The sequence below is a fragment of the Chiloscyllium plagiosum genome, chromosome 31 (assembly GCF_004010195.1).
Source record: "Chiloscyllium plagiosum isolate BGI_BamShark_2017 chromosome 31, ASM401019v2, whole genome shotgun sequence".
Taxonomy (NCBI): domain Eukaryota; kingdom Metazoa; phylum Chordata; class Chondrichthyes; order Orectolobiformes; family Hemiscylliidae; genus Chiloscyllium; species Chiloscyllium plagiosum.
The window spans coordinates 42,104,818-42,131,314 of NC_057740.1; the positions used below are offsets into that span (position 1 = coordinate 42,104,818).

At 43.3% G+C, this 26,497-nt stretch overlaps 1 protein-coding gene across 2 annotated transcripts in view; it reads left to right on the forward strand.

Annotated features, from left to right (window-relative positions):
- Window positions 1-26,497, forward strand: part of ell (elongation factor RNA polymerase II) — a 147,247-nt gene that overhangs the window by 113,633 nt on the left and 7,117 nt on the right. For both annotated transcript variants that reach the window (XM_043721513.1, XM_043721514.1), the window contains 5 exons: window positions 2,828-2,921; window positions 6,435-6,930; window positions 17,846-17,912; window positions 22,273-22,444; window positions 23,223-23,267. In XM_043721513.1, coding sequence (XP_043577448.1) covers window positions 2,828-2,921; window positions 6,435-6,930; window positions 17,846-17,912; window positions 22,273-22,444; window positions 23,223-23,267 — 874 coding nt within the window. The remainder of the gene's footprint in view (window positions 1-2,827; window positions 2,922-6,434; window positions 6,931-17,845; window positions 17,913-22,272; window positions 22,445-23,222; window positions 23,268-26,497) is intronic.

Consider the following 26,497-nt stretch of genomic DNA (forward strand, 5'->3'; position numbering starts at 1 on the left):
CTCAACAGGGTTTCCTCCATCCAAACCATAATTTTCTCATGAGCCGTGTTATGGGTTCTGCAGCAGCTAGATCTATAAATATGCACAGGAAAGAATGGGTTTAACCAAGTAAACAGCTTGCATTTCCCTGCCACCACTCAGGCATCAGAAAAGAAAATGTTACCTGAAATATTTCCAACTACTGTGGCATTTATCTGGTGGACACCAAGGAACATGAGACATTGCAGTTATGCAGAGGGAGGTCTTTAAGGAAGCTGCAGCTTTTTGTATTTTCTCAGTATTGGCTCTGGATTCTCCATTCGGTGTTTCTCCTCCAAAAAGTGTGGAAGGGATTGTATGATGCAAGACAAGTGATGACCTATCCAAAGAGTGACACCATTTACAAACTATCAGATGCATTGTTTTTGAATGTCATTATTCAAATACTGTCTGATGCTGGAAGACTAAGGGGTGACGTGAAACACTCTGCAGATATGGTGTTCAGTAGCTGATGTTTTAATTTGCAAGGGGAGACTATAACTAAATGCCTAAGGTCTCCAGAAAAAGCATTCTTAACTTCAGAATGGTGAGGAAGGTACTCTCTATCATTTAGAGTATTTGAGTTGAATAATATGCATTTCAGGGGAAGCTAGATAAACATGAGACAGAAGAAAATAAGTAAGTTGCATTGCTAGAGATAAATGAGAGGATATGGACCATAAATAGCAGCATTACTTTGTTGGGCAAGTCTGTTTCAACGTAATACATTCGAATGATTTAAGTGTAGGATGTGAACTTTTTTTACCATTTTTCAAAGCTTTTGAGGAAATCTCTCCCAAAAACCTATCAATGCTGGGGATTAACTAAAATTACTATAAATGACATTGATGAATTTTCCTTGAATTAAGTGGATCCAGGGATATCAAGCAATATCATATAGAGCTGTCTGTCAGTGCAGTCCTAAGTCATGCTGCAATGGTAGAGGTGCCATCCTCAAACAGCAGTAAAATTAAACCTGTTCTCCTGATCAAATTAGCCCCTCAATCAACATGAGATTAAAAATTCACTGTTTATTTCCTTAAAAATCATACAATATGAATGTTCATAATTATAATATTTACAACAGTTGCAAGATTCAAGTATGTCAATGCATATGGGTTGATAATGTATGTTTGTACGGGGGGATGAGACCACAAATATTTACTTTTGAAGGTTGACTCTAGCTATTATGTTAACTAAAATATCAATCACTTGAGAGTGAGTCACTATAAATTAATCGGATGTTTTACAACGCAAAAGACACTTTCTAAACTCAAGGGCAATTACTGCTCATGTTCAACTATGAACTTGTTTATCAAATAGCCAGGTGTAGCTTTTTTTTTCAAAAAATGCAAAATATTGTGGATACTGGAAATACAAAATAAAAGCACAAGTGCAGGAAAAGATGCGCAGAATTTCATTTCTGAAAAAGTGTCTCATTGGATTCAAAACATTGTTTTTCTGTCACTGCCAGTGCTGCCAGATCTACTGATTTCTTTCTCATTTTGTCTTTCTTTTTGTTTAAGGCTTTTTCAAAACTAGGTTGATATGTGACCAGAGACCATGAGTGTTATGATGTTGGAATAAAGGCAGGAAGTAGCTATGCTGTAAAAACTGTTTCCAAACTGTCATCAACAATGTTAATCAGCTTATTTTTCATTCTGCTAATATCCCATGCTTAGTTGCCTGAAATCTTGCTCCATTAGGTTCCACATCTTGTTCAGTGTCTTGGTCTGAGTGTCATGATGTGGAGGTGCTAGTCTGGGTCAGAGGTGGACAAGGTCAGAAGTAACACGACGCCACTCCACCTGACAAAGGGGCTCAAACGCTTGAGATTTCAAATGAACCTGGTGTCATGTAATTTCTGATTTTGATCAAATGTGACAGAGTTAAGGCTAATCTTAAACCCTATCGCGGGTCAGAAAGCACACAAAACCCCAAAATGTATTAATTTATGTCTAGTCTCACACTCGACTTGCTTCACCATTACAGACCCATAGCCTCAGGACCAGAGCTCCTGCTCCAGTTCTTCTCTCCCCACTCCTCCTTCTCCACTCCTCCTCCTTTCTGCTCTCTTCCCCCCCCCAAAAAAAAATATAATTGAAGCGCTCAAAGCTTTTCTATTGGGCAGTATTCAAATTTTGAAACCACATTGTTGAAAAAGAGCCTTCGATATGACAAAATGTCACTTCACAAGATCAGTAATTAACAGATTTTGACAGTCACATTGCGAGATATAATTGATAAATGTGGTCGGGTTTAAGGAGCCTTTTAAAGTATGAATTCAAGGCAGTGTGTTTTCGGGAGAGAATTACCTCCCTATAGGATCTAGACAGCTGATAACCAGGATTGCCAGTAATTGCTAAACAAACTGGGAAAGTAAAAAAAAATGCCAACATTCAGGGATTGCAGATACTTCTGAGGTTGTAGAGATGGGGCAAAAGCAAGGCCATGGAGGAATTTGAAAATAAGGGTGAAGAACAGAGCAACTTGTTGATATTGAAAATTTGACGGATGCAAAATTATTGTGGCTTCAGGGATGTCACCGTGATGCTTAGAATAGCAAACTGGATTTTTTCAATTTATTGCGAATGTGCTAAGAGAACTTTATCTGTCAGGTAGAATCCAATGAGCACGGTGAGGCGTCGGGCCAAGGTCCCCATCAGCAAGTGTTGCTGACGTTGATTTGATCCTTGGTGTGTTCACATGAGGAATATACACCAGGGTAATCTTGTGATGTGGGTATGCAAAGTCTCTCTGTCCTCACACCCAACCTCTGTCACTGTTAGAGATTGTTCTATTTCTGCAGGAAATCCTGTCAACCACACAATGCCACTGGGGGCTCTGGGGAGACACCTTCATCAAGTCCAAAGGACAGTGCAAATTCAGCCTCTCCACCACAGGTATGACACAGCATATGCTATGGACCGTACCTGTTTTTATATGTACTGTACTTTTGCGTCTTTTAAGGACAAGCCTTGTGACACACCAGGCTGGAGTGACTATTGTAGCAGCCCCACCTGGTGGATGTTCAAGTGATTACAGACAGAAATTCATGAATAGTCAGTAAATTAGATTTATTTAAACTTGTCTTCAACTGGAAGTCTCATTGTGATCCAGTGAATTCACAGTTCTGTATCACTGAAATGAATCCTTAGATTGTGCCCAAGCCTTAGATTGCAGCTCAAACCAGAAACCTGCCAACTTTAACAAGGTGCACCGGCTGAGGAATCGATCAAGTGGTTGTTACTATGCTGAGCTCTCAACACTGGAGCCAGTCAAAAAGCCAATCAAAAGATTAAGCAAAAATTGCCCTGAACACACACAACCAGTGCTATTTTGCTTTGAATTTTCCCTCTCCTTGCTCTAATAAGGCAACGTGTGTATGCACCCCAATGTGTTTCCAGTAACTTGTTGATAAAGTTTCAAACATCATCTTATAATTTCCTTGCTTTAAAGCTCCCATTTTAGTCCACAGTCCAAACCACAAAATGTGGCCTTTACACTGGAAACATGCAGGGTTTAATTGCTCTTGAGAACAATGGTGGTTAGTTGTTTAAGGTTGATTGCCTGGAGCTTCACTCAATTAACCATTCTGTAGGAGTACATTTAGGCAGAGTATGTTCAGAAACTCTACCATGTGGCAGTTCTGGTTCTGACCTTACCCTTGTCAACACTCTAGCATTGGCCAATTTTCATTCTGTTGTCAAGGCACTAGAGCCAGTCAGAGCATCTTTTTTAGCTCACAGATGAGATTTCTCACTCCAAATAGGCAGAAATAGACCAAGGTCTGAGAGAAAGTGAGGGCTGGAGATCAGAGCTTAAAAATGTGTTGCTGGAAAAACGCAGCAGGTCAGGCAGCATCAAAGGAACAGGAGAATCAACGTTTCAGGCATGAGCCCTTCTTCAGGATTGAGGAGGGTGCGCCAAGCAGGCTAAGATAAAAGGTAGGGAGGAGGGACTTGGGGGAGGGGCATTGGGGATACGATAGGTGGAAGGAGGTTAAGGTGAGGGTGATAGGCCGGAGAGGGGCCTCTTATCCGCCCTCGATCGCTTCATAGCCAACTGCCGCCGCGACATTGACCACCTCAACCTGTCCACCCCTCTCACCCACTCCAACCTCTCACCCTCACCGAACTCATTTCTGCATATCTCGATACGGTCCTGTCCCCCTTAGTCCAAGACCTCCCCACCTATGTTCGGGACACCACCCATGCCCTCCAACTCCTCCATGATTTTCGCTTCCCCGGCCCCCAACGCCTTATCTTCACCATGGACATCTTATACACTTCCATCCCCCATTACGAAGGCCTCAAAGCCCCCCGCTTCTTCCTTTCCCACTGAACCAACCAGTACCCTTCCACTGACACCCTCCTTCGACTGACTGAACTGGTCCTCACTCTGAACAACGTCTCTTTCCAATCCTCCGACTTCCTCCAGACCAAAGAGGTAGCCATGGGCACACCTCCTCCCCCCTCCCACTCCCCTCCAAGGCCCCAAGGGATCCTTCCATATCCGTCAGAAATTCACCTGCACCTCCACACACATCATTTACTGCATCCGCTGCACCCAATGTGGCCTCCTCTACATTGGGGAGACAGGCCGCCTACTTGCGGAACGTTTCAGAGAACACCTCTGGGACACCCGCACCAACCAACCCAACCGCCTCGTGGCTGAACATTTTAACTCTCCCTCCCATTCTGCCAAGGTCATGCAGGTCCTTGGCCTCCTCCATCGCCAGACCATGGCAACGCGACGCCTGGAGGAAGAGCGCCTCATCTGCCGCCTAGGAACCCTCCAACCACAAGGGATGAATGCAGATTTCTCCAGCTTTCTCATTTCCCCTCCCCCCACCTTTTCTCAGTCCCAACCCTCAGACTCAGCACTGCCTTCTTGACCTGCAATCTTCTTCCCAACCTCTCCGTCCCCACCACCTCTCCGGCCTATCACCGTCACCATAACCTCCTTCCACCTATCGCATTCCCAATGCCCCTCCCCCAAGTCCCTCCTCCCTACCTTTTATCTTCGCCTGCTTGGCACACCCTCCTCATTCCTGAAGAAGGGCTTATGCCTGAAACGTCGATTCTCCTGCTCCTTTGATGCTGCCTAACCTGCTGTGCTTTAAGCCAAGGTTTGAGAGACCCAATATGTATCAATTTAACTTCCATATCTTTTAACAGTGAACCTGCAAGTACAACCTCTTGTCATGTTTGTGGATTACTGCTTCAGGGCAGAAAGCCAGCCTAGATGATATCTGCTGATCATCATCATCATCATGCAGCAGATTCATAAGAACAAAGGACTACATGGCTCCTCAAAATTATGCTACTGTTCATTAAAGTCTTGCATGATCTTTCAGTCTGTGTTAATTTAACTTTCCCAACTAATTCCCGCAATTCCCTGATTGTCCAAAAAGCTGTCAATTTCAGCAATTGAATATCTGCAGCAAACTATGACAGAACATTCCAAAGATTTCTCCTCATCTCAGTTTCTAAACTCATGACCTAGGGGAGCAGTTTCTCAAGATCGACCCTGTTATGTCCTATACAAATTTTATATTTGCTTTAGGTATAGGTATACTATATATACTCAACTCAGTCTATTCGAAGGATATAATCTAATGAAACCTCTAATTGTGCATCCTCTAAGCTATAGCCATCCAGAGTTAAACGGACCAAAACTCTGTACTGAACTCCAGTTGTGGTCTCATCAGTGCAGTAAAACTTCCTTAGTCTTGTATTCCAGCCCCCTTTCATAAAGGCTGAAATACCAAAAACAGCAAATACTGGAGATCACAGCAGGTCAGAGAGCATCCATGGAGAGAGAGAGCAAGCTCACGTTTTGCATCTAGATGACTTTTCATTAGAGCTAAAATATCCTTTACTTTCCTAATTACTTGTTGACTTGTGTACAATGTCCTCCTGCTCCATGGACTTATAAATAACATTTACTGCCTCTGAACTTTTTGAAAAAAAAAGTTCTGCTTTTCTATTCTCCCTAACAAACTGGATAATTTCACATTTCCCTATATTGTTCACCATATACTTCTTGGCCATATACTTAACCAGTTTATGTCCCTTCAGGGATGTAATTGTGCAGGGGTAGTGTCTCTATCTCTGGACCTCTGTTTGAGTCCCACCTGCTCCAGAGGTATTACAAGTAAGTGGTAGCCCAGTGATATAATTCAATTCCACAGCATTATTACTAACTTTTCATTCCAGGTTTATTTCATGGTGAAAAATGTCAAGCTACTGAACCATGGTAAAATTGCACCTGATTCTTGTATTTAATCTCGCTTTGTGTTGAAGAGTTTGATTTCTGTTCTCGTGTTATTTACTCACTACACCAGGTTAAATCTGTTCTATCTGTTAGGGTTGTGCTTACTCTGAGGTAACTTCACATGTCTCCTTTCCTAGAAACGCTCACTACCCAACGATTTCATTGATCCTCTGGCCAATAAGAAGCCAAGAATATCTCTGTTGACCAGCCGGGTTCCACCAACTTTAAATGGCAGGTTAAATCCATCCAATGGGAAAGAAACAGGAGCTCCTTCAGTGCAAACCGCTGCAGCCGATTCAATTAGCTCCACCTCTACCTTGCCAATGCTTGTGGAGAATCAGAGACCGAACAATCTTTCATCAGAAGTCAGCAACGATTCGAGTCACAACGGCCGGGACTCAGAAAGCCAGGAGACCCCAGAGCGAGCAGTTTGCCCACGGCCCCCTCATTTTCCTCGTCCCAGTGCACCTTTACTCCACGTCAAGTCAAAGAAAAAATCTAAAAAGCACAAAGACAAGGAGCGAGTGAAGGACAAAGGAGGCAGCGAGAAAGGGTGCGGAGAGCTTGTAAGAGACAGTGAGTTTCTTCAGAGTTGCAAGGAGCAGAAGAAAACTGTTCCACCAAAGGCTGCAGGTGAATGTTCACAACATCAATAGAACTTTATTGTGCAAATGGGAGACTGTTTGGTCCAGTGTACCTTTGCTATCAGATAAGAAGCATCCAACCTAGTTATACTTTGCTTCTTGCTCCAAAGCTTTGCAGGTTATGGCACTTCAAGTGCATATCCAAGTATTTTTAATTAAATATGAATATTTCTGCCTCTAGCACCTTTTCATGTTCAAAGTTCTAGATCCTCATTATCCTCTGGGTAAAAAGATTTCCCTTCAAGCCCATTTTTTCCTTTTCCCTTAAATCTGTACTGTTTAATTTTAGATTCTTTAACCAAGAAATTAGGGTCTTTCTATCCACTTCATCTAGATCCTTTAACCTTTAATTAGGTTGGATTAGGTCTCCCTTCAGTCTCTTCCGTTCCAAAGTAAGTAGCCCTCCCTATCCAATATTTTCTCATGACTAGATTTCTCTGTACCCTCCCTAATGCAGTCACTTTTGTTTTAGTGTGGCAACATTGACTACACGTTTTGCTCATTTCCAGCATAACATAGGCATTAGGAACAGGAATATAGACCATTTGCCCCCTTGAATGTGCTCTACCATTCAAAAGAGCATGGCTGATCTGTTGGTGTTTGGAATTTCCCATGACCATTTACCTCCAATAATTGATACCCCTACGTTTCAATAATCAGTTCACTTCCACTTTAAAAATGTTTAATGATCCCATTTCCATCATTTTCTGAAGCAAAGAGTTACAAATTAGCACAACTCTGAGAAACAAAATTATCCTCATCGCTGTCCTAAAAGCATGGCACCTATGTTTTAAACAGTGCCCCTAGTTCTGAGACAAACCTCAAGATCTATTTTCTAAAATTAGTACCTACTCATCCTCTATCTCTTCTCAATTGCCATTACAGCTGACTTTGCCTTTGCTGTGGGGTACTTTCCCATCTGTTCCGATTGGTGTACCCCTCTCCTTACAGCATAAAACATCACTTTTCTTTCACTTCCAAGAAAGAGTCATACTGGATTCAAAATCGACAATTTTTTTGATCTTTCAATGGATGCTGCCAAACCTGAGCTTTTCCAGCAGTTTCTGTTTTCACTCCAGATCATCAGCATCTGCCGTTTTTCTTTTGCCTTAATTCCTTACTGTATGTACCTGCCTATTAGCTTTCTGTGACTCGTGAACCAGAGCACTTAAGTCCCTCTGCAGTTTGGAGTTTTGCAGTCAGTCTCCTTTTAATTGCAACATTGCCTTTTTGTGCTTCCAGCCAAAACAATCAATTTCACGTTTTCCCACATTATATTCCATCTGCTAGATTTTTGCCCACTCAGTCAACTTATCTACAACCACTTGCAACTTCCTTCTGCCTCCTTCACTACATACTTTCCTACCTATCCTGGCGTTGTCTGCAAATTAGCTCCCTTCATTGAAATCATTGATATAATTTTTAAAAGTTAAAGTCTGAGTAAAGATCCCTGCAGGACTCTACTTGTCACGTCCTGCCAATCAGTGAGAGACGTATGCATACGGTTTTGTGCCAGCCAGCTAATCTGCTGTCCACTGTCTACACCATGTGCTTTCACCTCTACACCATGTGCTTCTATTTTTGCACAGTAATCTTTTATGCAACATCTTGAGATGTCTTCTGCAGCACAAGGTGTCTGCAGGCCCTTCTCTTCACAGCACAAGTCATTCCTTCATAGAACTTCAGTAGATTGGTTAAACATATTTTCCTTTTCACAAACCATGTAGACTCAGCCTTGATTATGTTGAGGTTTTTCTAAATGTCCATGTATAACCTCATTGTGATTGATTCCAACATCATCGCACCATAGACATCAAGCTAGCTGTCCTGCAGTTTCCTGTTTTCCGCCTGCCTCCCTTGAATAGAATGGTTATATTTGCTACATTCCATTCTGACAGAACCTTTGTAGAGTTTAATAAATTTTGAAAATTATCACCTAACACATCTATTATTCCATTAGCAATTTCTTTTAAAGCTCTAGGATGAAGTCTACCAGCAGCTGAGAACTTGTCAACCCACAGCTCCATCAGCTTACTCAGCACTGTTTCCCTGGTGATTGTAATTTCACCAAGCTCCCCTCTCCCTTCCATCTGCTGATTTTTAGCTATTACAAGAATGATTTTTGTGTCTGCTATAGCGAAGACAGAACCAAAATATGTTAATCTCATTAATCATTTCCTGACTATCTGGTATTAACCCCCAATACTTAATCTCACTTATTTTCTTTGAGTATTTCATAGTCCTCCACCTGACATCTATATCTGCATCCTCCTTTTCTGTTGTGAATATTGATGTAAAGTATTCATTGAGCACTGTGCCCAAGGTCTTCTGAGTATACACATAGATTACTTCTTTGCTTCCTAATGGGTCCTGCTCATTTGCTAATTACTCTCTTGCTTTTTATATACTTAAAATTACCCTTTGGGTTATCCTTTATTCTGCCTACCATTGCTTTTTCATACACTTTTTACTTTCCCAATTTCATTTTTATGGCCCTTTTTGTGCTTTTTATGCTGTCGGGACTCTGCCTTATTGAACCCTCTGTATCTGCCATAGCTTTTTTTTTTAAATACTAACCTCTATCTCCCTTGACATCCAGAGTTCTCTGGTCTTAGTTTCACCTTCTTGCTATTCCCTCTTTGAATGTTCTGTCACAGTTTTATCGAAAGGTAGCTGCTGTCAGTCCACTTGGGGAAAATAGCCTTGTCTGACCAATATCAGCATTTCTCTATTTTAGAACTTTTATTGCAAGCTTATCCTTTTCCATAACCATGCTAAATCTAACTGAATTATGGTCACCATCCCCAAAATGCTCCCTACCTGATGCACCTTTCACCTGTTCAGGTCATTTCTGATTATTAGTTCCAGAACTGCCTCCCATGTTAGGTTTTCTATATACTGGCTAAAAACATTCTCACATATGCAATTTCAAAATTTTGTTCCTTCTCTGCCTTGCACACTAAAACTAACTTGATTCCTGGAAGAATTGAACAAAGGAGTAGGAATGTTATACCTCAGATATACAGGGTAGCTGTAAGACTATTCCTGAAGTACTGTGTATAGTACTGGTCATCGTATCTAAGGAAGGATGTCAGTGCATTGGAAGCATTCAGAGAAGCAATACCTGGAATGGCCAGGTTGCCTTATGAGGAAAGGCTACAGGCTAGGCGTGTGTCCTTTGCAATTTAGGAAAAAGTGAGGACTGCAGATGCTGGAGATCACAGTCAAATAGTGTGGTTCTGGAAAAGCACAGTAGATCAGGCAGCATCTGAGGGACAGGGGACTTGACGTTTTGGGCATAAGCCCTTCATCAGGAATGTTGGGGGTTGGAAGGGGGCTGAGCGATAAATAGCAGGGAATGGGGCAAGGGGAAAGTTGCTGGGAAGGTTATTGGTAGATGCAGGTTACTGGTGATGGGTAGCAGAGGGTGGAGGAGATAGGTGGGAAGGAAGAAGTGGAACAGTTGAAGAGGGTGGTGTGGAGTTGGAGTTGGATCTGGGGTGAGGAGAGATGAGGAAACTGGTGAAACTGATGTTGAAGCTGTGTGGTTGGAGGGTCCCAAGACTGAAGATGAGATATTCTTCTTCCAGGTGTTGGGTGGTTGGGATTTGACAGTGGAGGAGGCCCAGGACTCTCATGTCCTTGGCAGAGTGGGAGGGGGAGTTGAAGTGGTCAGCCACAGGATGGTTTAGTTGTTTGATGCATGTGTCCCAGAGATGTTCTGTAAAACATTTTGCGAGTTGGTGTCCTGTCTCCCCTTTGAAGAGGAGACCACATTAAGAGCAACAGACAGAGTAGATGAGTTTAGAAGAGTTAGAGGTGACTTAATTGCAACATGCAAGATGCCGAGAGGACTTGATCAGGTGGATGTCAAAATGCTCTTTGCTATTGTTGGAGAATGTAGAACCAAAGTCAAATGGCTGCCCATTTAAAACAGAGATAAGAAAACCATTTTCTCTGAGAGTCTTTCGAGTTCCCTTCCTCAAAAGGCAGTGGAAACAGAATCTTTAAATATTGTTAAGGCAGAGATAGATTCTTAATTACCAAGGAGATGAAAGATTATCAGGATATTTAAGAATGTAGAATTGAGATTACAATGAGATCAACAATGATTTTATTGAATGGCAGAGCAGGGTCAAAGAGCTGATTGGAATATTCACAGCTCAGTTAATATTTGGCCAGATTACATCCCCGACAACTACTCTCTTACTGCCCCACTTCTTTGTAGCTTGATTACATATTTGATCACCAATCACTCCTTGACCATTTGCTGGCATATAATATGCACACAATAGGGTGCTTGCCCCTTTTGTGTTTTTTTTTCCAATAATCTGCCCTTATTTGATTATCTTTCCAAGATATCATCCATAGTCACTGCTATAATTGATTTCTGAATCAATGTTATGAACCCCTCCATCCCACTGTATCGTCTGATTAACCTCTCTGGTATTCTTTATGTTCTGTCCAATCATCTGACCTGCCACTAACTTCTGCATAATTTGTATTCATTTTCCTTAGGTTTTATGCCTTCCTTAACTACTTTAGTTAACCACAGATGTTAGCTGCTCCCCCTAGAATTTTTCCTTATAGCAGGAATATCTTTATTCGCAGCCTTTTGAAATGTTCCCTTAAATGTTTTCCACAGTTAATCTCTAAGCTTTTTTTCTGAGGTTTGGCTAATAGTCAAGTATCCAGTATGTTACTGAATAGCCTTACTTAGTTGTCAGTCCACCATCTGAGATCTGTGGTACTGCACTCCAAGGTGTCTCTGATCCTATACAGTTCTGCATGTCCTGCCATTTATTGTGTATTCTTTTATCTTGTTAACCTTCCTCAAATGCATTATTTCTCATTTATCCAGTTTAATCTCCATTTGCCACTTTCCCACTCCTCCCTGCACAGTCCTTTGATATATTTCTGTAGTCTACAGTTTCTTAGCACAACCATTTTTATATTATCTGCAAATTTGAGTTGTATCTCCTATATTCAAATCCAAGTCATCGATATACACCGGAAAAGCAAAGGATTAAGTACTGAGTCCCGCAAAATGTCACTGCACACACTATTCCAGTCGCAAAAGCGCCTGTTGACCAGTCCCCTCAGCTTCCTGCCTCTGGGCCAATTTTGGATCCAACTTCTCATTTTGACTGCCTTGGAATCTGTAGACTTTTACTCTTTTGACCAATCCATCATGAAGGACTTTATCAAAAGCCTTGTTGAAATCCATATAGATTGCATCAAATACATTATCCTATCAACTGTCCTTACTACCATCTCTAAAAAGTCCACCATTAGTCAGACACTATGTCTCTTAGCACATCCTTTTGCTTAATCTGTCTCTGTCTAAAGAAAGGATGTATCACATTGCATAGAATTGTTTTGCAATATTATTCACATTACTGAGGTTAAACTAACTGGGCTCATCATTCAGTTCATCCCCTTCTGTTTTAAAACAATGGGCTAGTGTTAGCTATTGTCCAGTCCTCCATCAACACACCTGAAGACAATTGGGAAAATAGTTAGCAATTCAGAGTCGAGAAAGAATTTCATCTGATCTTTTATATGTTAAATCCCCTAATGTTTTCACGATATTAAATTAATTTCATCCAGTACTTCAAACCATCCCTCAGTTTTCTTTTAGCTCCTTTTATATCTAAAAACTATAGAATCAGGAATACTCAGCTGCCATTCTTTCCCTTCTTTCAGTTATCTATCAGTAACAGCGATAATATCATCCGCCCACATGTTAATCTGTGCTCTCAGCACATTGTGTCAGTGTGAGGTGAATTAAACCAATCTCGTGTGAGTCCCTCACACCCAATCTCTGAGGCATGGATCCTCTACACCGACTCTCCTTGGGCATAGGTCTACACTTATAACATAGAACAATACAGCGCAGAACAGGCCCTTCGGCCCTTGATATTGCGCCAACCTGTTAACCAATCTAACCCCATCACTCTAGACTATACCATCATCATCCATATGCTTACCCAAGGACTGTTTAAATGCACCTAATGTGGCTGAGTTAACTGCATCGGCAGGCAGGACATACCAAGCCCATACCATTCTGAGTGAAGAGCCCGCCTCTAACATCTGTCTTAAATCTATCACTCTTCAATTTGCATCTATGCCCCCTCGTACGAGCAGATGTCATCATCCTAGGAAAAAGACTCTTACTGTCCACCCTATCTAGTCCTCTGATCATCATGTATGTCTCTATTAAATTGCCTCTTAGCCTTCTTCTCTCCAATGAGAACAGACCCAAGTCCTTCAGCCTTTCCTCATAAGACCTTCACTTCAGACCAAGCAACATCCTGGTAAATCTCCTCTGCACCTTTTCCAATGCTTCCACGTTCTTCCTGTAATGGAGCGACCAGAACTGCGCATAATACTCCAAGTGAGGCCGCACTAGCATTTTGTACAGTTGCAGCATGATATCACCGCTCTGGAACTCAGTCCCTCTACCAATAAAACCTAACACACAATATACCACCTTAACAGCACTGTCAACTTGGGTGGCAACTTTCAGGGATCTATGTATGTGGACACCAACATCCCTCTGCACATCCACGCTACCAAGAATCTTTCCATTGACCCAGTACTCTGCCTTCCTGTTATCCTTCCCAAAGTGAACCACCTCACATTTATCTGTATTGAACTCCATTTGCCGACTTTCAGCCCAGTTCATCCAAGTCTCCCTGCAACATTTTTCTACGCTGTCCATCACTCCACTGACTTTAGTATCATCTGCAAACTTACTAAGCCATCCACTTATGCCTGTGTCCAAGTTGTTTATAAAAATGACAATCAGCAGTGGTCCCAAAACAGATCCTTGTGGCACACCACTAGTAACCGGACTCCAAGCTGAATATTTTCCATCAACCACCATTCGCCGCCGCCTTACAGAAAGCCAGTTTCTAATCCAATCTGCTAAGTCACCTTCAATCCCATGCCCCCGCATTTTCTCCAGTAGCCTACTATGTGGAACCTTATCAAAGGCTTTACTGAAGTCCATGTATACCGCGTCAACTGCCCTACTCTCATCTACATGCTTGGTCACCTTCTGACTATTTCCAATCAAATTATTGCTTGCTAGATAATTATAAATGCTATCTCTTTTAATCTTTTCCAAAACTTTTCCTCCAACAGACATAAGACTCACTGGTTTATAATTGCCTGGGTCATCTCTACTGCCCTTCTTGAACATGGGCACAACTTTTGCAAATTCCAGTCCTCTCGTACTAAACCTGTAGCCAATGACAACTCAAAGATAAACATCAAAGGCTCGGTCACCTCTTTCCTTGCTTCCCAGAGAATTCTCGGAAAAATCCCATCTGGCCCAGGAGACTTATCTACTTTCACACCTTCTAGAATTGATAATACCCTTTCCTCTACAATATTCTCCTTTTCCTAAGTGAAAGCAGATGAGAAATATTCGTTTAGAACCCCTCTGATCTCCACAGAGTTCCACACACAACTTCCCACTTCTGTCATTGGCAGGCCCTATTCTGACCCTCGTCATCCTTTCATTCCTCACATATCTGTAGAAAGCTGTAGGGTTCTCCTTTATTCTACCAGTTAAAGACTGCTCATGTCCACTCCTTGCTCTTCTTAATTCTTTAAATCCTACAGCTACTCTGTAACTCTCCATCGCCTTATTGGAAGCTTCATGCCTCAACGTCGCATAAGCCTCCCTCTTGCACTTAACAAGCAATACAATTTCTTTAGTAAACCAATATTCCCTTACCTTATCACTTCCTCCTTGCCTGACAGGGACATACCTATCAAAGACATGCAATATCTGTTCCTTAAACCAGCTCCACATTTCGATTGTCCCCATCCCCTGCATTTTGCTGCCCCATTTTTTGCCTCCTAAGCCTTGCCTAATCATATTATAATTGAACTTCCCCCCCCCCCCCCATCTATAACTCCTGCCCTGTGGTATGTACCTATCCCATTCTATCGCTAAACTAAATTTAACCGATTATGGTCACTCTCTCCAAAGTGCTCACTTATAACTAAATCAAACAGCTAGCCTGTTTTGTTACCAAGTACCAGATTCAGTGTGGTCTCCCCTCTTGTCGGCCCTTCGACATACTGTGTCAGGAAACCCTCCTGTACACATTGGACAAAAACTGATCCATCTGACATACTAGAGTTATAGTGTTTCCAGTCAATGTTGGGGAAGTTAAAGTCCCCCATAATGACCACCCTGTTGCTTTCATTCCTGCCCAGAATGGATTTCCAGATCCGATCCTCCACCTCCCTGGAACTTTGCGGAGGCCTATTAAAAAAATCTCCCAGCAGTGTGACCTCTCCCCTCTTGTTTATAATCTCAGCCCATACCACCTCAGTAGACAAATTCAGCCACCGTTAAACCCACCTTGATAACAAAGCCATACCTTCTCCTCTTTTACCACCTTCCCTGATCTTAATGAAAGATCTAAACCCTGGAGCCTGCAACATCCATTTCCTGACCCTGCTCTATCCGTGTCTCAGTAATGGCCACAACATCGAAGTCCCAGGTACCTATCCATGCTGCAAACTCGCCCACCTTATTTTGGATACTCCTGTTGTTGAAGTAGACAAACCAGCTTGCTGTCTGCCAGCACACTCCTGTGAGTGTGAAATCCTGTCCATGTCCTCCCTACTTTCATCCACCTGTGTACTGGAACTACAACACAGGTTCCCACCCACCTGAATAGCACTAGCAAATGTCCCACCCAGGATATTAGTACCCCTCTGGTTCAAGTGAAGACCTTCCTGTTGGTAGAGGTCCCACCTTCCATAGAATACATCTCAATTATCCAAGAACCTGAAACCCTCCTCCTGCAGCTACATGTTCAGCTGATATCTCTCCCTATTCTTTCCCTCGCTATCATGTGGCATGGGTAACAATCCAGAGATGATAACTCTGTGGTGGAAGCTAGGCTCTCAGCTTCCACCCTAGCTCCCTGAAATCCTGCCTTACATCCCTATCCCTCTTTCTACCTATGTCGTTGGTACCTATGTGGACCATGACTTGAGGCTGGTCACCCTTTCCCTTCAGAACCCCAAAGACACAATCCATGAAATCACAGACCCTGGCACATGGGAGGCAACACACCAACCCGTGAGTCTCTTTCATTCCCAACAACCTTCTATCTGACCCTCTAACTATTGAGTTCCCAATGACCAACACTCTCTTCCTTTGCCCTCTTTCCCTTCTGTGCAACAGGGACAGGCTCTGTGCCAGAGACCTGCACCCCATTGTATGCCCCTGATAAGTGGTGTCTCTTCCCCTCTTTTCCCCCCCCCACCCAATCAGTATCCAGTTTTTCAAGGGAAAACACAGGGGATCCCTGCACTGGCTTTTTTTCTCCCTTCTAACAGTTACCCAGCTTTCTTCATGCCTAGGAGTAACTACTTCCCTGTAACTCTAATCTATCACAGACTCTACCTCCCGAATGATCCGAAATTCATCCAGCTCCTGCTCCACTTCCCTAATGCTGTCTTGGAGGAGCGAGAGTTAGGTGCATTTCCTGCAGATGTACTTTGATGGGACACTAATGGCGGCCCTCACCTCCAACATCATTCAGGAGGAACGTTCCTCTCCCTGCATTGCCATCCCTGCTAGTCCCCTTATCAGAATCTTAAAAAAAAGCTTACCTGATGTGTCCCTGGTGTTTAAGATTATAGGAGGTGGATGGGTGGGAGGCCGTACAAGGGTAGGGTCTTGGGTTTAGAAAATGCTGACTTATATAGCTGAGGAGGAAAAAAGGTCCCTCCTTTCCCAGAACCCTGTGCTCGCTGAGGTGCTGCTGCCGCTGATGATCGAGGTAAGCTTTTAAAGTTTTAAGTCATTGACTGACCTTTGCCGACAGTCCCCTGGTCCAAGCTTCTGCTCTTCCTGCAGTTGGCAACTGAAAAAGAAAACACACAGTCCCTGATTCCTGTTGTCCAATCCCTCCTGTTATTTCTGTCTCCTCATCCATGGTGTCTGCTGCATATTATCAGAATTGCTGCTTTATTTCAGATATGCAACATTTCCTCGGTAGCTATAATATTGGGATCTATGGTGGAATCCAGAGTGTACGTTGGCTCCACAAACTTTCCTGCAGTTTTGTGATGAAGCCACCAGAGGTCCCTGTTTCCATTTTCCTTAGACATTTGTGTTGGCATATTGTCTACCCCCCCCCCACCAGTAAATTGGATGTAACTGTGTGGTATGGAGAGGTCAGGATTCACTGACACGTGCTTACTGCCATGTGCAGCTTCCTCCACTCCAATGTGGGATTCTGTGATGAACACAGACTGCTGCTTGTGTGGCTTTGTCTAATTATCGAGTGAACTGCACTTTACCACTGTGGTTCTAATCATCATCTTCACTCAACTGTGTAAGTATACAAGGACTGATGGCACAGTTTGAAAAACATGAACCAGGAAAGCAATAGGACACCTTCATCCATGATAGTGCTCAACCAATCCTTCAGCTCAGTAACCTCCAAATGCAGTTGAGCTGCTTGGTATTGCCATTAGAATATATCAATCCCGGTCCCTTTAAGAGAGGAGAGAGTTGGGGTCAGGTGTAGTTGGCCCTGGCCCTGGAGAGGAGTGAGGGTGGAACGGAGAACTATGTCCTGGGGCTGAAGAGGCCAAGCCAGCTAATGTTCTGGATTAGTGGTTCTGGAAGAGCACAGCAGTTCAGGCAGCATCCGAGGAGCTGAACTGCTGTGCTCTCCCAGCACCACTAATCCAGAATCTGGTTTCCAGCATCTGCAGTCATTGTTTTTACCAAGCCAGCTAATGGGCAGGAAGTGGATGTGGAAGCTTTGGCTCTGAAAACCATGTTGTAGTAGTCTGCTATGTGATGCTTTGGGTTCCTGTGTTTACTTTGTTTTAAACTTCAGTTTGTTTCCTTGTAGGGTTGAATGGGATGTGCAACAGCTCAAGTGTTCCAACATCAACATCAGATGTGCCTGATTATTTACTGTAAGTACACGCTGTGTAAAGGGTTCTGGGCTCGCCCTTTGTGCTATCTGGTGTATTATTGCTTTCAGTCTTATTCTTCCAAATGCATTCATATCCTGCATCCACTGAGATGTTGGGCATACTCCAGTAAATGCCCATCCTTCATGTCTTGTTTTTCAGTAGTCAATTCTGATCATGTCACCACTGTTCTGTACATGCATTCATGCTTGTATAGGTCAATGTGATAAGGAGCGGTATCTCTGGCTAATAACATTCTCTCTTCCTGTTCCAAGTTACTGTTATCAGCTAACTTAGCTTTAGTGGAATCTGGGAGGTCTGCATCTGGTAACTCAGTTCTTTCTTTGATTGGTCTCTTGACACAAAGAGCAGCTTCTTTCTCCTGCAGAGTGGTGGGCTCTGAGCTGATTGGCTTGATGCTGACTCTTCAAACCCTGCTGGAAGGTGGTGTTTGAAGAGACAGTGGTGGGACACTCGTGTTATTGCTTGCTCCTGTTTGCTCTAGGCTTCCATCTGTGCCTGTCGGAGATGGTCAGCACTTTTGTAGACTTGTCTCCAGTTTGGGTGGTGTTTGGTGAGACATTCCCAGGAGTCAGTGGGATGTTGCATTTCTTAAGGGAGGCTTGAAGAAGCCCTTGGAACATTTCCTCAACCCTCCTTATAACTCCCTGCCAAGTTGAAACTTTCGAGTTCCTGAGTCAGGCATTGGGATTATGAGGCCCACCCATCGCAGCTGATGGACAAGAACCCATGCTGGGGATGTTGGCCTGAAAGAGAACACTGATATTGAAACACCTACCCTGCTGGTGCATTTGCAAGATTTTGAGGAGAATTTGCTGCTGATATTTCTCAAGGGAGTTGAGCTGTCTCCTGTCCACTGTTCATTGTTTTGATGCACATGGAGGTGCACTGTAGAAAATGAGTTTGATGATGGATTTGAGGTCTATGCTATCAAGTATTCTCTCTCAGATCGCTAAAGTCTGCGCTGGCATTTGGGAGGTTGTGTTGAATTTCATTGATGTCTGCCCTGGATGAAAGTAGACTCCAAATATTTGAGAATTGATCAACGTTGTCCCGTGGTTTGCAATGGCTATTGATTTTGATTTATTATTATCGCATGTACCTCGGTAGAGTGAAAGGTTTGTTTTGCGTGCAGTGCAGGCAGATCATACTAAACAAAGTATATAGGGTAATAGACAAGAGCAAAGAATACATTGTTATAACTGCAGCAAAAGTGCACAAATGGCATGATCAACAGTAAATTTGATGTGGAGGTGCCGGTGTTGGACTGGGGTGGGCAAAGTCAGAAGTCACATGATACCAGGATATAGTACAATGAGATTTTTAAAATCACAAGGCTTTGGAGTGCTGCTCCTTCGTCAGGTGAAGTGAAAGGAGGTGCATGGGTACAGAATATATAGGTGGAGAAATAATGGAAAGATAATTGCAGGAAATTAAAAGTCTCAACAGATAATAAATAGAGAATAGAGACTGGAATTATCTTACCATTATCTCTCAACCTGTATGTACTGTACCTGTGCACCACCTGACGCAGGAGTCACCTCCAAAAGCTTGCAATTTTAAATAAATCTGTTGAACTATATCCTTGTACCGTGACTTCTAACATTAAGGTTTGAGAGGTCAATTTGGAAATCTGATCACTGTAGGGAAGAAGCTATTCTTGAACCTGTCGGTCTGTCTGTTTAAGCTTTTGTATCTTCTGCCCAACAGAGGACGATGGATGAGATTATAACCGGGGTAGGGGATGTCTTTGATTGTGTTGGCTGCCTTCCTGAAGCTGCAGGAAGTGTGCTTGGAATCAGTAGATGAATGGTTGGCTTGTGTGATGACTAGGCTGTGTCCACAGCTATCTGTAGTTTCCTGAGAAGAGCAGTTGCCATACCAAGCCGTGATGTTTTCTGTGGTGCATCTGTAAAAATTGGTCAGAATCTTTACGACATGCTGAATTTCCTTAGCTCCCGCAAAAGTAGCAGCGCTGTTGTGCTTTCTTGACTGCAACATTAATGTGGACGGATCAGGACAGATTGTGGGTGATCATCACTCCCAGGAAGTTGTTGCTCTCGACCATCCCCACCTCAGCCCCATTGATACAGACAGGGCTGTGCCCTCCACCTTGCTTCCTGACATCAATGGCCAGCTCTTTCCTTTTGCTGACATTATGGGAGAGATTGTTATCTTTGCATCATGCCACCAGGCGCGCTCTCTCTTACCTGTATTCTGCCTCGTAATTGTTTGAGATCTGGCTTACCATGTGTTGTCAGTGAACTTATGGTTGGAGTTAGAATGAAATTTGACCACACTGTGATGAGTGTATAGGGAGTGTAGTAAGGAACTGAGTCCCCAGCCTTGCAGGGAGATGGTGTTGAGGATTATCATGGATATTGATAACTGGGGTAGTGTGTTATACTGTGATAGCAAGCTGGGAGGGTCTCTTGTATTTCAGGTGTTTAACCCCAGGCCCATTCTCTCAATTACCTCCACAAATGTGTCAATGGTGGTCTGGAGATCAGCTTCTAAGCATGCGCAAATACAAGCATCATCTGATTACCACAACTATTGACGGCTGACAGAGGTTGGGGTGGACTGGAGGTGATACAGGCTGAACAATTTCCCACTCGTCCTGAAGAAAAGCTCCATTGTAGTAGGGAGCTTCATGGAGATGGAGTGTTGCAACGAGAAAGGTGGGCAAGATAATGGGGGCAATGGCACAATCTTGCTTGATCCCAGTTGATACATGTTTTGGATCTGTGATGGATCTCGTGGTGAGAATTGCAGTTGTACGTTGTCATGCAGCAATGGAGAATGGTGACTAGTTTCTGTATATGGCTACATTTGAAAAGGATGCCCAATTGATCTCCAGGTTGACACAGACTATAGCCTTTGTGGGGCTGAAGAAAGTGATGTTCCAAGGTTGCTGCTGGTGGCTCAAAATCATGGAAATTGGCTCCTTTCCCTTTCTAGCTGATAATGTGTTGCTGGAAAAGCGCAGCAGGTCAGGCAGCATCCAAGGAGCTGGAGAATCGACGTCGTCAATTCTCCTGCTCCTTGGATGCTGCCTGACCTGTGCTTTTCCAGCAACACATTATCGGCTCTGATCTACAGCATCTGCAGTCCTCACTTTTTCCTTTCCCTTCCTACTAACTTTGGCCAGTAGGGAGCAATCCGCTCTCTGAATGAAATTGTTTTAACCAACTTTTTGGAGTTTTCTGTATTGTATTTGGATTTCTGGAAAACATTTGACAAGGTGTCCATGTAAAATCTTATTGTGCAAAGTAGAAGCAGATGGTGTGTATAGGAGTGCAGTTAACATTCACGTGAACAGAGGATTGGCCAACTGGCAGAAAACAATGTTCACAAATGGATCAGTTTCTAATTGGCAGGATGTGACCAGTGGAATCTGTGGTGGGGAGCCTTTGCCTTTTACAATTTATTTCGATGGCTTAGATGAAGGAAGCGGGAGCATGATGGCTACATGTGTAGATGATACAAGAATAAAGAGGACAGCATGTTGTGGAGAGGAATAGAGTTTACTGGAGTTCAGAAGATTAGGAAGTTATTTGAATTGTAAACGATCCTGATTGGTCTAGAGATGGTGGACATGGAAATGAAGATACCTCTTACAGGTGAGTCTAGAAGGAGAGGGCAGTGTTTCAGAATTAGGGGGCATCCTTTTACAGTGTTATCTTTCTGAAAGTTCTGTGATTTTGGGAGTCTCTGCCTCAGGTGGTGACAGAAGCTGGATCAATGAATGTTATTAAAACTGAGGTAGATTGATTTTATTTTCTAACGGGGGTGGGGGGGGGGGTAGAAGAAACAGATCATCCATAATCATCTTGAATAGAAGAGCAAGCTTGAGGAATAGATAGCTCCTTGTTTAGATGGCAGTACATTCGGAGCACGGTATTGTCTGAGGCTCAGTACGTTCGGGGCACTGTGTTGTCAGAAGGGGTGGCATCCTGTCAAAGGGTCAGTGCTGAGGGGGTGCCGTGCTGTCGGAGGGTAGGAACCAAGGGAGTGCCACACAGTTGGAGTTTCAATCCTTTGAAACTGAAGTGAAAGTTCACCAGATAGTTAAGATGAGCATCCAAGATCCCACTGTATATCAGAACATAAGCTGATTAATCTCGTCATTGTTGCTGAAATCGCATCGCAAAAAGCATTTTCCATGTCTTTCATTCAGGTATTTGCTGTTGCATTTCTCTGCACTGTTAACTTTTAGAAAGCCCATCATGGTATATACATCTATGTACAGCACTGAAAGATGTGACCATGTTCTGCAGCAGTTCCTCTTCTGTCTCTCTGCACCCACCTAAGTGTTATCTGGTGTGGATTTCTTCCTCAGCAAATACTCAGCAATTGAGTCACAGGAGCAGAGACAAGGTTACAAAACTGATTTCAATGCAGAGTACAGTGAGTACCGGGACCTGCACTCCAGGATCGAGAGCATCACCAGGCGGTTTACACAGCTGGACGCTGAGCTGAAGCAGCTCTCTCCCGGGTCTGCAGACTACAAGGTAAGCATTAATTTACTTCAATTGAGAAAAAGTTAATACACTGCCCCTCCTGCCTTCCTCTCTCCAACATAGGGTCAGTTGATGCCTGAGAGAGGACACCTAACCACAGGTGGATTTTGTGCACGTTATTTGCATGTTTTAGAGAAGCCCCCAGCTTCCTGCTTACTCTCACCACATACCACCTCTCCATGTGTGTGCATCAAGTGGTGTTTGAACCCACAGATCGAATCACTTGTTTATTCTGGTTTAACACTCTGTTTGCTCACCGTTTGAGGTACTAGTTACCCAGACTCTCAGCTCTACCTCCTAGTGGTTCAGGTGGAAGTGAGGACTGCAGTTGTTGGAGACCAGAGTGAAGTGTGACGCTGGAAAAGCACAGCAAGTCAGGCAGCATCCGAGGAGCAGCAGAGTCAACGTTTCGGGCACAAGCCATTCATTCCTGATGAAGGGCTTCTGCCCGAAACATCGACACTCCTGCTGCTCGGATGCTGCCTGACCTGCTGTGCTTTTCCAGCACCACACTTTTCGACTCCCTAGTGGTGCATTTAAGTAGTGCTTATGCATTTTGTATTTTGAGAGGGAGTGTAATAAGAAGATTGGTATACAAGGTGAAAATTGCCCTCGTAGCACATGTTTTACATTGAACCAGCAAATCAGATTCCACTTGGTTACGTGAGGCTAAGGAATGTCCTCCTCTTTGGTTCATATTGTGCATCTGTACAGTCAGAATATCTGTTGCTCTTCTCAAATCTTTTACACACGTATCTTGTTTCCCCAGAGTACACATGACCAGATCTTACAGGAGTATCGGAAAATCAAGAAGGTAAGTGTCTAGCAGAAATGGATGTAGAAATTGCTCCAGTTCCTTCAGGGGCTCGTATAGAATCATAGAACTCATTCAGCCCATCGAGTCTACACTGACCCTTGAAAGGACTTTCCACCTGGACGCAGCCCCCTACCCTACCCCTGTAACCCTGCATTTACCATGGCTAATCCACTTAACTTACACATCCCTGGTCACGATGGGGCAATTTAGTATTGATAGTCCACCTAACCTGCATGTTTTTTGGAATGTGGGAGGAACTAGTGTACCCAGCAGAAACCTACACAGACCCGGGGAGAACATGCAAACTCCACATAGAATGTCACCCAAGACTGAAATCAAACCAGGGTCCCTGTCGCTGTAAGGTAGCAGTGCTGACCACTGAGGCACCATGCCGCCCCCAAAACAGTTAAGAGTCACAGAGATGTATAGCACAGAAACAGACCCTTCCTTCTATCCAACTCGTCCATGCCAATCAGATGTCCTAAATTTAGAGCAAACAGGGTCACAGTTTTCAGAGGCAGTAGATTTAAAAGATATGAGCAGAAATTACTGCTCTCAAAGGGTAATGACTCTATGAATTCTATGTACCCCAGAGTACAATGGATGCTGAGACATTTGAGTAAATTTAAGGAGATAGTCACATTTTTAAAGGTTAAAGATTACAACTACTGTCGTCTTACTATTAATCTATCCTCTAATACAAAACAAACCCTAACACTGTGCAAAGCAACACCAAAAAAAAGAGAAAAGCAAAAGAAAAACCACAAAACACAGAACAGCTATGCTCGGGGTGTGGGCATGTATTTGTCCAAATGCCTTTTAAATATTATTAATGAACTCGCCTCAATCACTTCCTCTGACAGCTTATTCCGTATGCGTGCCACCCACTGTGTAAAAAAGGTTGCTTTTCTGGTTCCCTTTTATTCTTTCCCCTCTAACCTTAAACTTTATTCTTTCCTCTCTATTCCTCGATTGCCCTATTTCTGGGAAAAAGACTGAGTGCATTCACCCTATCCATGCCTCATGACCATACACCCCTATAAGGATCCCCCTCAGCCTGCTATACTCTGAAGAAAAAAAAGTCCTAACTTGTCCAACCTCTCCCTATAACTCAGACCATTGAGTCCAGGCAAAATTCCTGTAAATGTCTTCTGCACTCTTTTCCAGTTTAATAACATCCTTCCTATAACAAGGTGACCAAAACTGAACACAAGACTCCCAAGTGCAGCCTCACCAACATCCTGTATAACTGCAACATAACTTCCCAACTCCTATACTCAGTGCCCTGACTGATGAAGGCCAGTATGCCTCCTTCACTGCCCTGTTTGTGACACCAATTTCAAAGAACTCTGAACCTGAACTCTAAGATCCCCCATTCCACCACTTTTTTTTGTAAATATATTTATTAGCAAATTTTTTTAACTTTACAAACATATAAAATTATTGAAAAAAATACAATCAGTAACAAATATCAGTATAATAAAAAGAAAAAAACACAGATTACAACTACTGTCTCCTTACTATTAATCTATCCTCTAATACAAAACAAACCCTAACACTGTGCAAAGCAACACCAAAAAAAAGAGAGAAAAGCAAAAGAAAAACCACAAAACACAGAACAGCTATGCTCGGCGCAAAGCTCCCAAACAGAGGAACGGGAGCATTGTATATATACCCGTATTAACTCAGGAGACCCCCTCCAGGGCCCAGGGCTTGACAAATCTAACCATCCTGGTTAAATGAACGCCCTAGTTAAGACAACTGACAAATCTGTTTCCAAATAACTCAAGTAGGGCTGCCATGTCTTATAAAAATTGTCTGTTGTGTGGTGCACCATGTTTAGAAAAAGAAAGTTCAAGGGAATGTGCTCCATAATTAATTTCTGCCATCCCAGCAAGCCCGGCGGGTTCTCAGACACCCAGTTCATCAGAATATTCTTCCCCGCACAGTGTGCAAGAATATTAAATAGTTTCTTCCCATGCCTGTCTAAAGCTGGTAAATTCGGTAGACCTAAGAGGAGAGATATCGAGTCTACTTTGACTTCAGTCCTCAATACCCTCCCTATCTCTCCCACCACGGCGCTCCAATAAACACGGAGCCTGTCTCACGTCCAGAAGCAACGGGTAAGAGTACCTACACTTATTTTACATTTGGGGCACACTGAAGATGTCCCTTCTTTAAACTTCGCCAGACGTTCTAGGGCCAGATGAGCCCTGTACAGAACTTTTAACTGCGTAGCGCATGTCCTATTACAGATTGAGAACTTTCGAGCATTTTCCCATATGTTCTCCCATGTTTCAGAAGAGATCTCCACTCCTAGCTCTTGCTCCCAGACCCCACATAACCGGCTGCCACCCAGCAGGCAATAGAGGGCACTAACCGAAAGGGTGCTTGTGGACCGGAGCAACAACCTCTCTGTATCGGGCTTATAGGGCTTAGTGAGGAGCATAGTCTTCTTCTGGAAGAAATCCCTAACCTGAAAAAATGGAAAAGATCTCTGCTGGGCAACTCGTATTTGCACCTCAAAAGACATCATAACCTCCCCCTCAAACAAGTCTCCCAAACTAGAAACTCCTCTTGCTGCCCATAGTTTGAACCCTAAGTCCATCATTCCTGGTCGGAACCCTGGCATGCCAACTACAGGTGTAAGTGGCGAAGTCTTGGATAAACAACCCTCACTCTGACGCATCGCCCTCCATGCTCTGACTGTACTAATGACAATGGGGTTCCGGCAGTGGTCCATAACTGTCCTCATCTTATCCATGAGCAACAGTTTAATAAGAGGACACTTTGTTTGGGAGGCCTCAATATCCAGCCATATTGAGTTTGAATTGTTACCTACCCAATTGCGGACAAAGGACAGCAGGGAACTGAGTTGATGCCTTCTGATGTCTGGAAAATCAACTCCTCCCCTTCCTTGAGGCAACTGCAATTTAGTAAGTTTGTTGAGGGGCCACCTACAATGCCAGACAAAGGAACCAAGCCACCCCATAAGCTTCCGCAGCATTGACCTGGGAAACATTATAGGCATGGGATAAAGCAAACGAGGAAGAACATTCATCTTAATGAGAGATATTCGGCCTAGCCATTAAATTGGAAGAGCCTCCCATCTCTGAGATCTCGCCTAATATTGTTGAGCAAGTGAGCAAAGTTAGTCTGAAATAACAGATCAAACTTGGGGGTAATAAAAATGCCTAGGTACCGGAACCCTGCGCGTGACCCTTAAA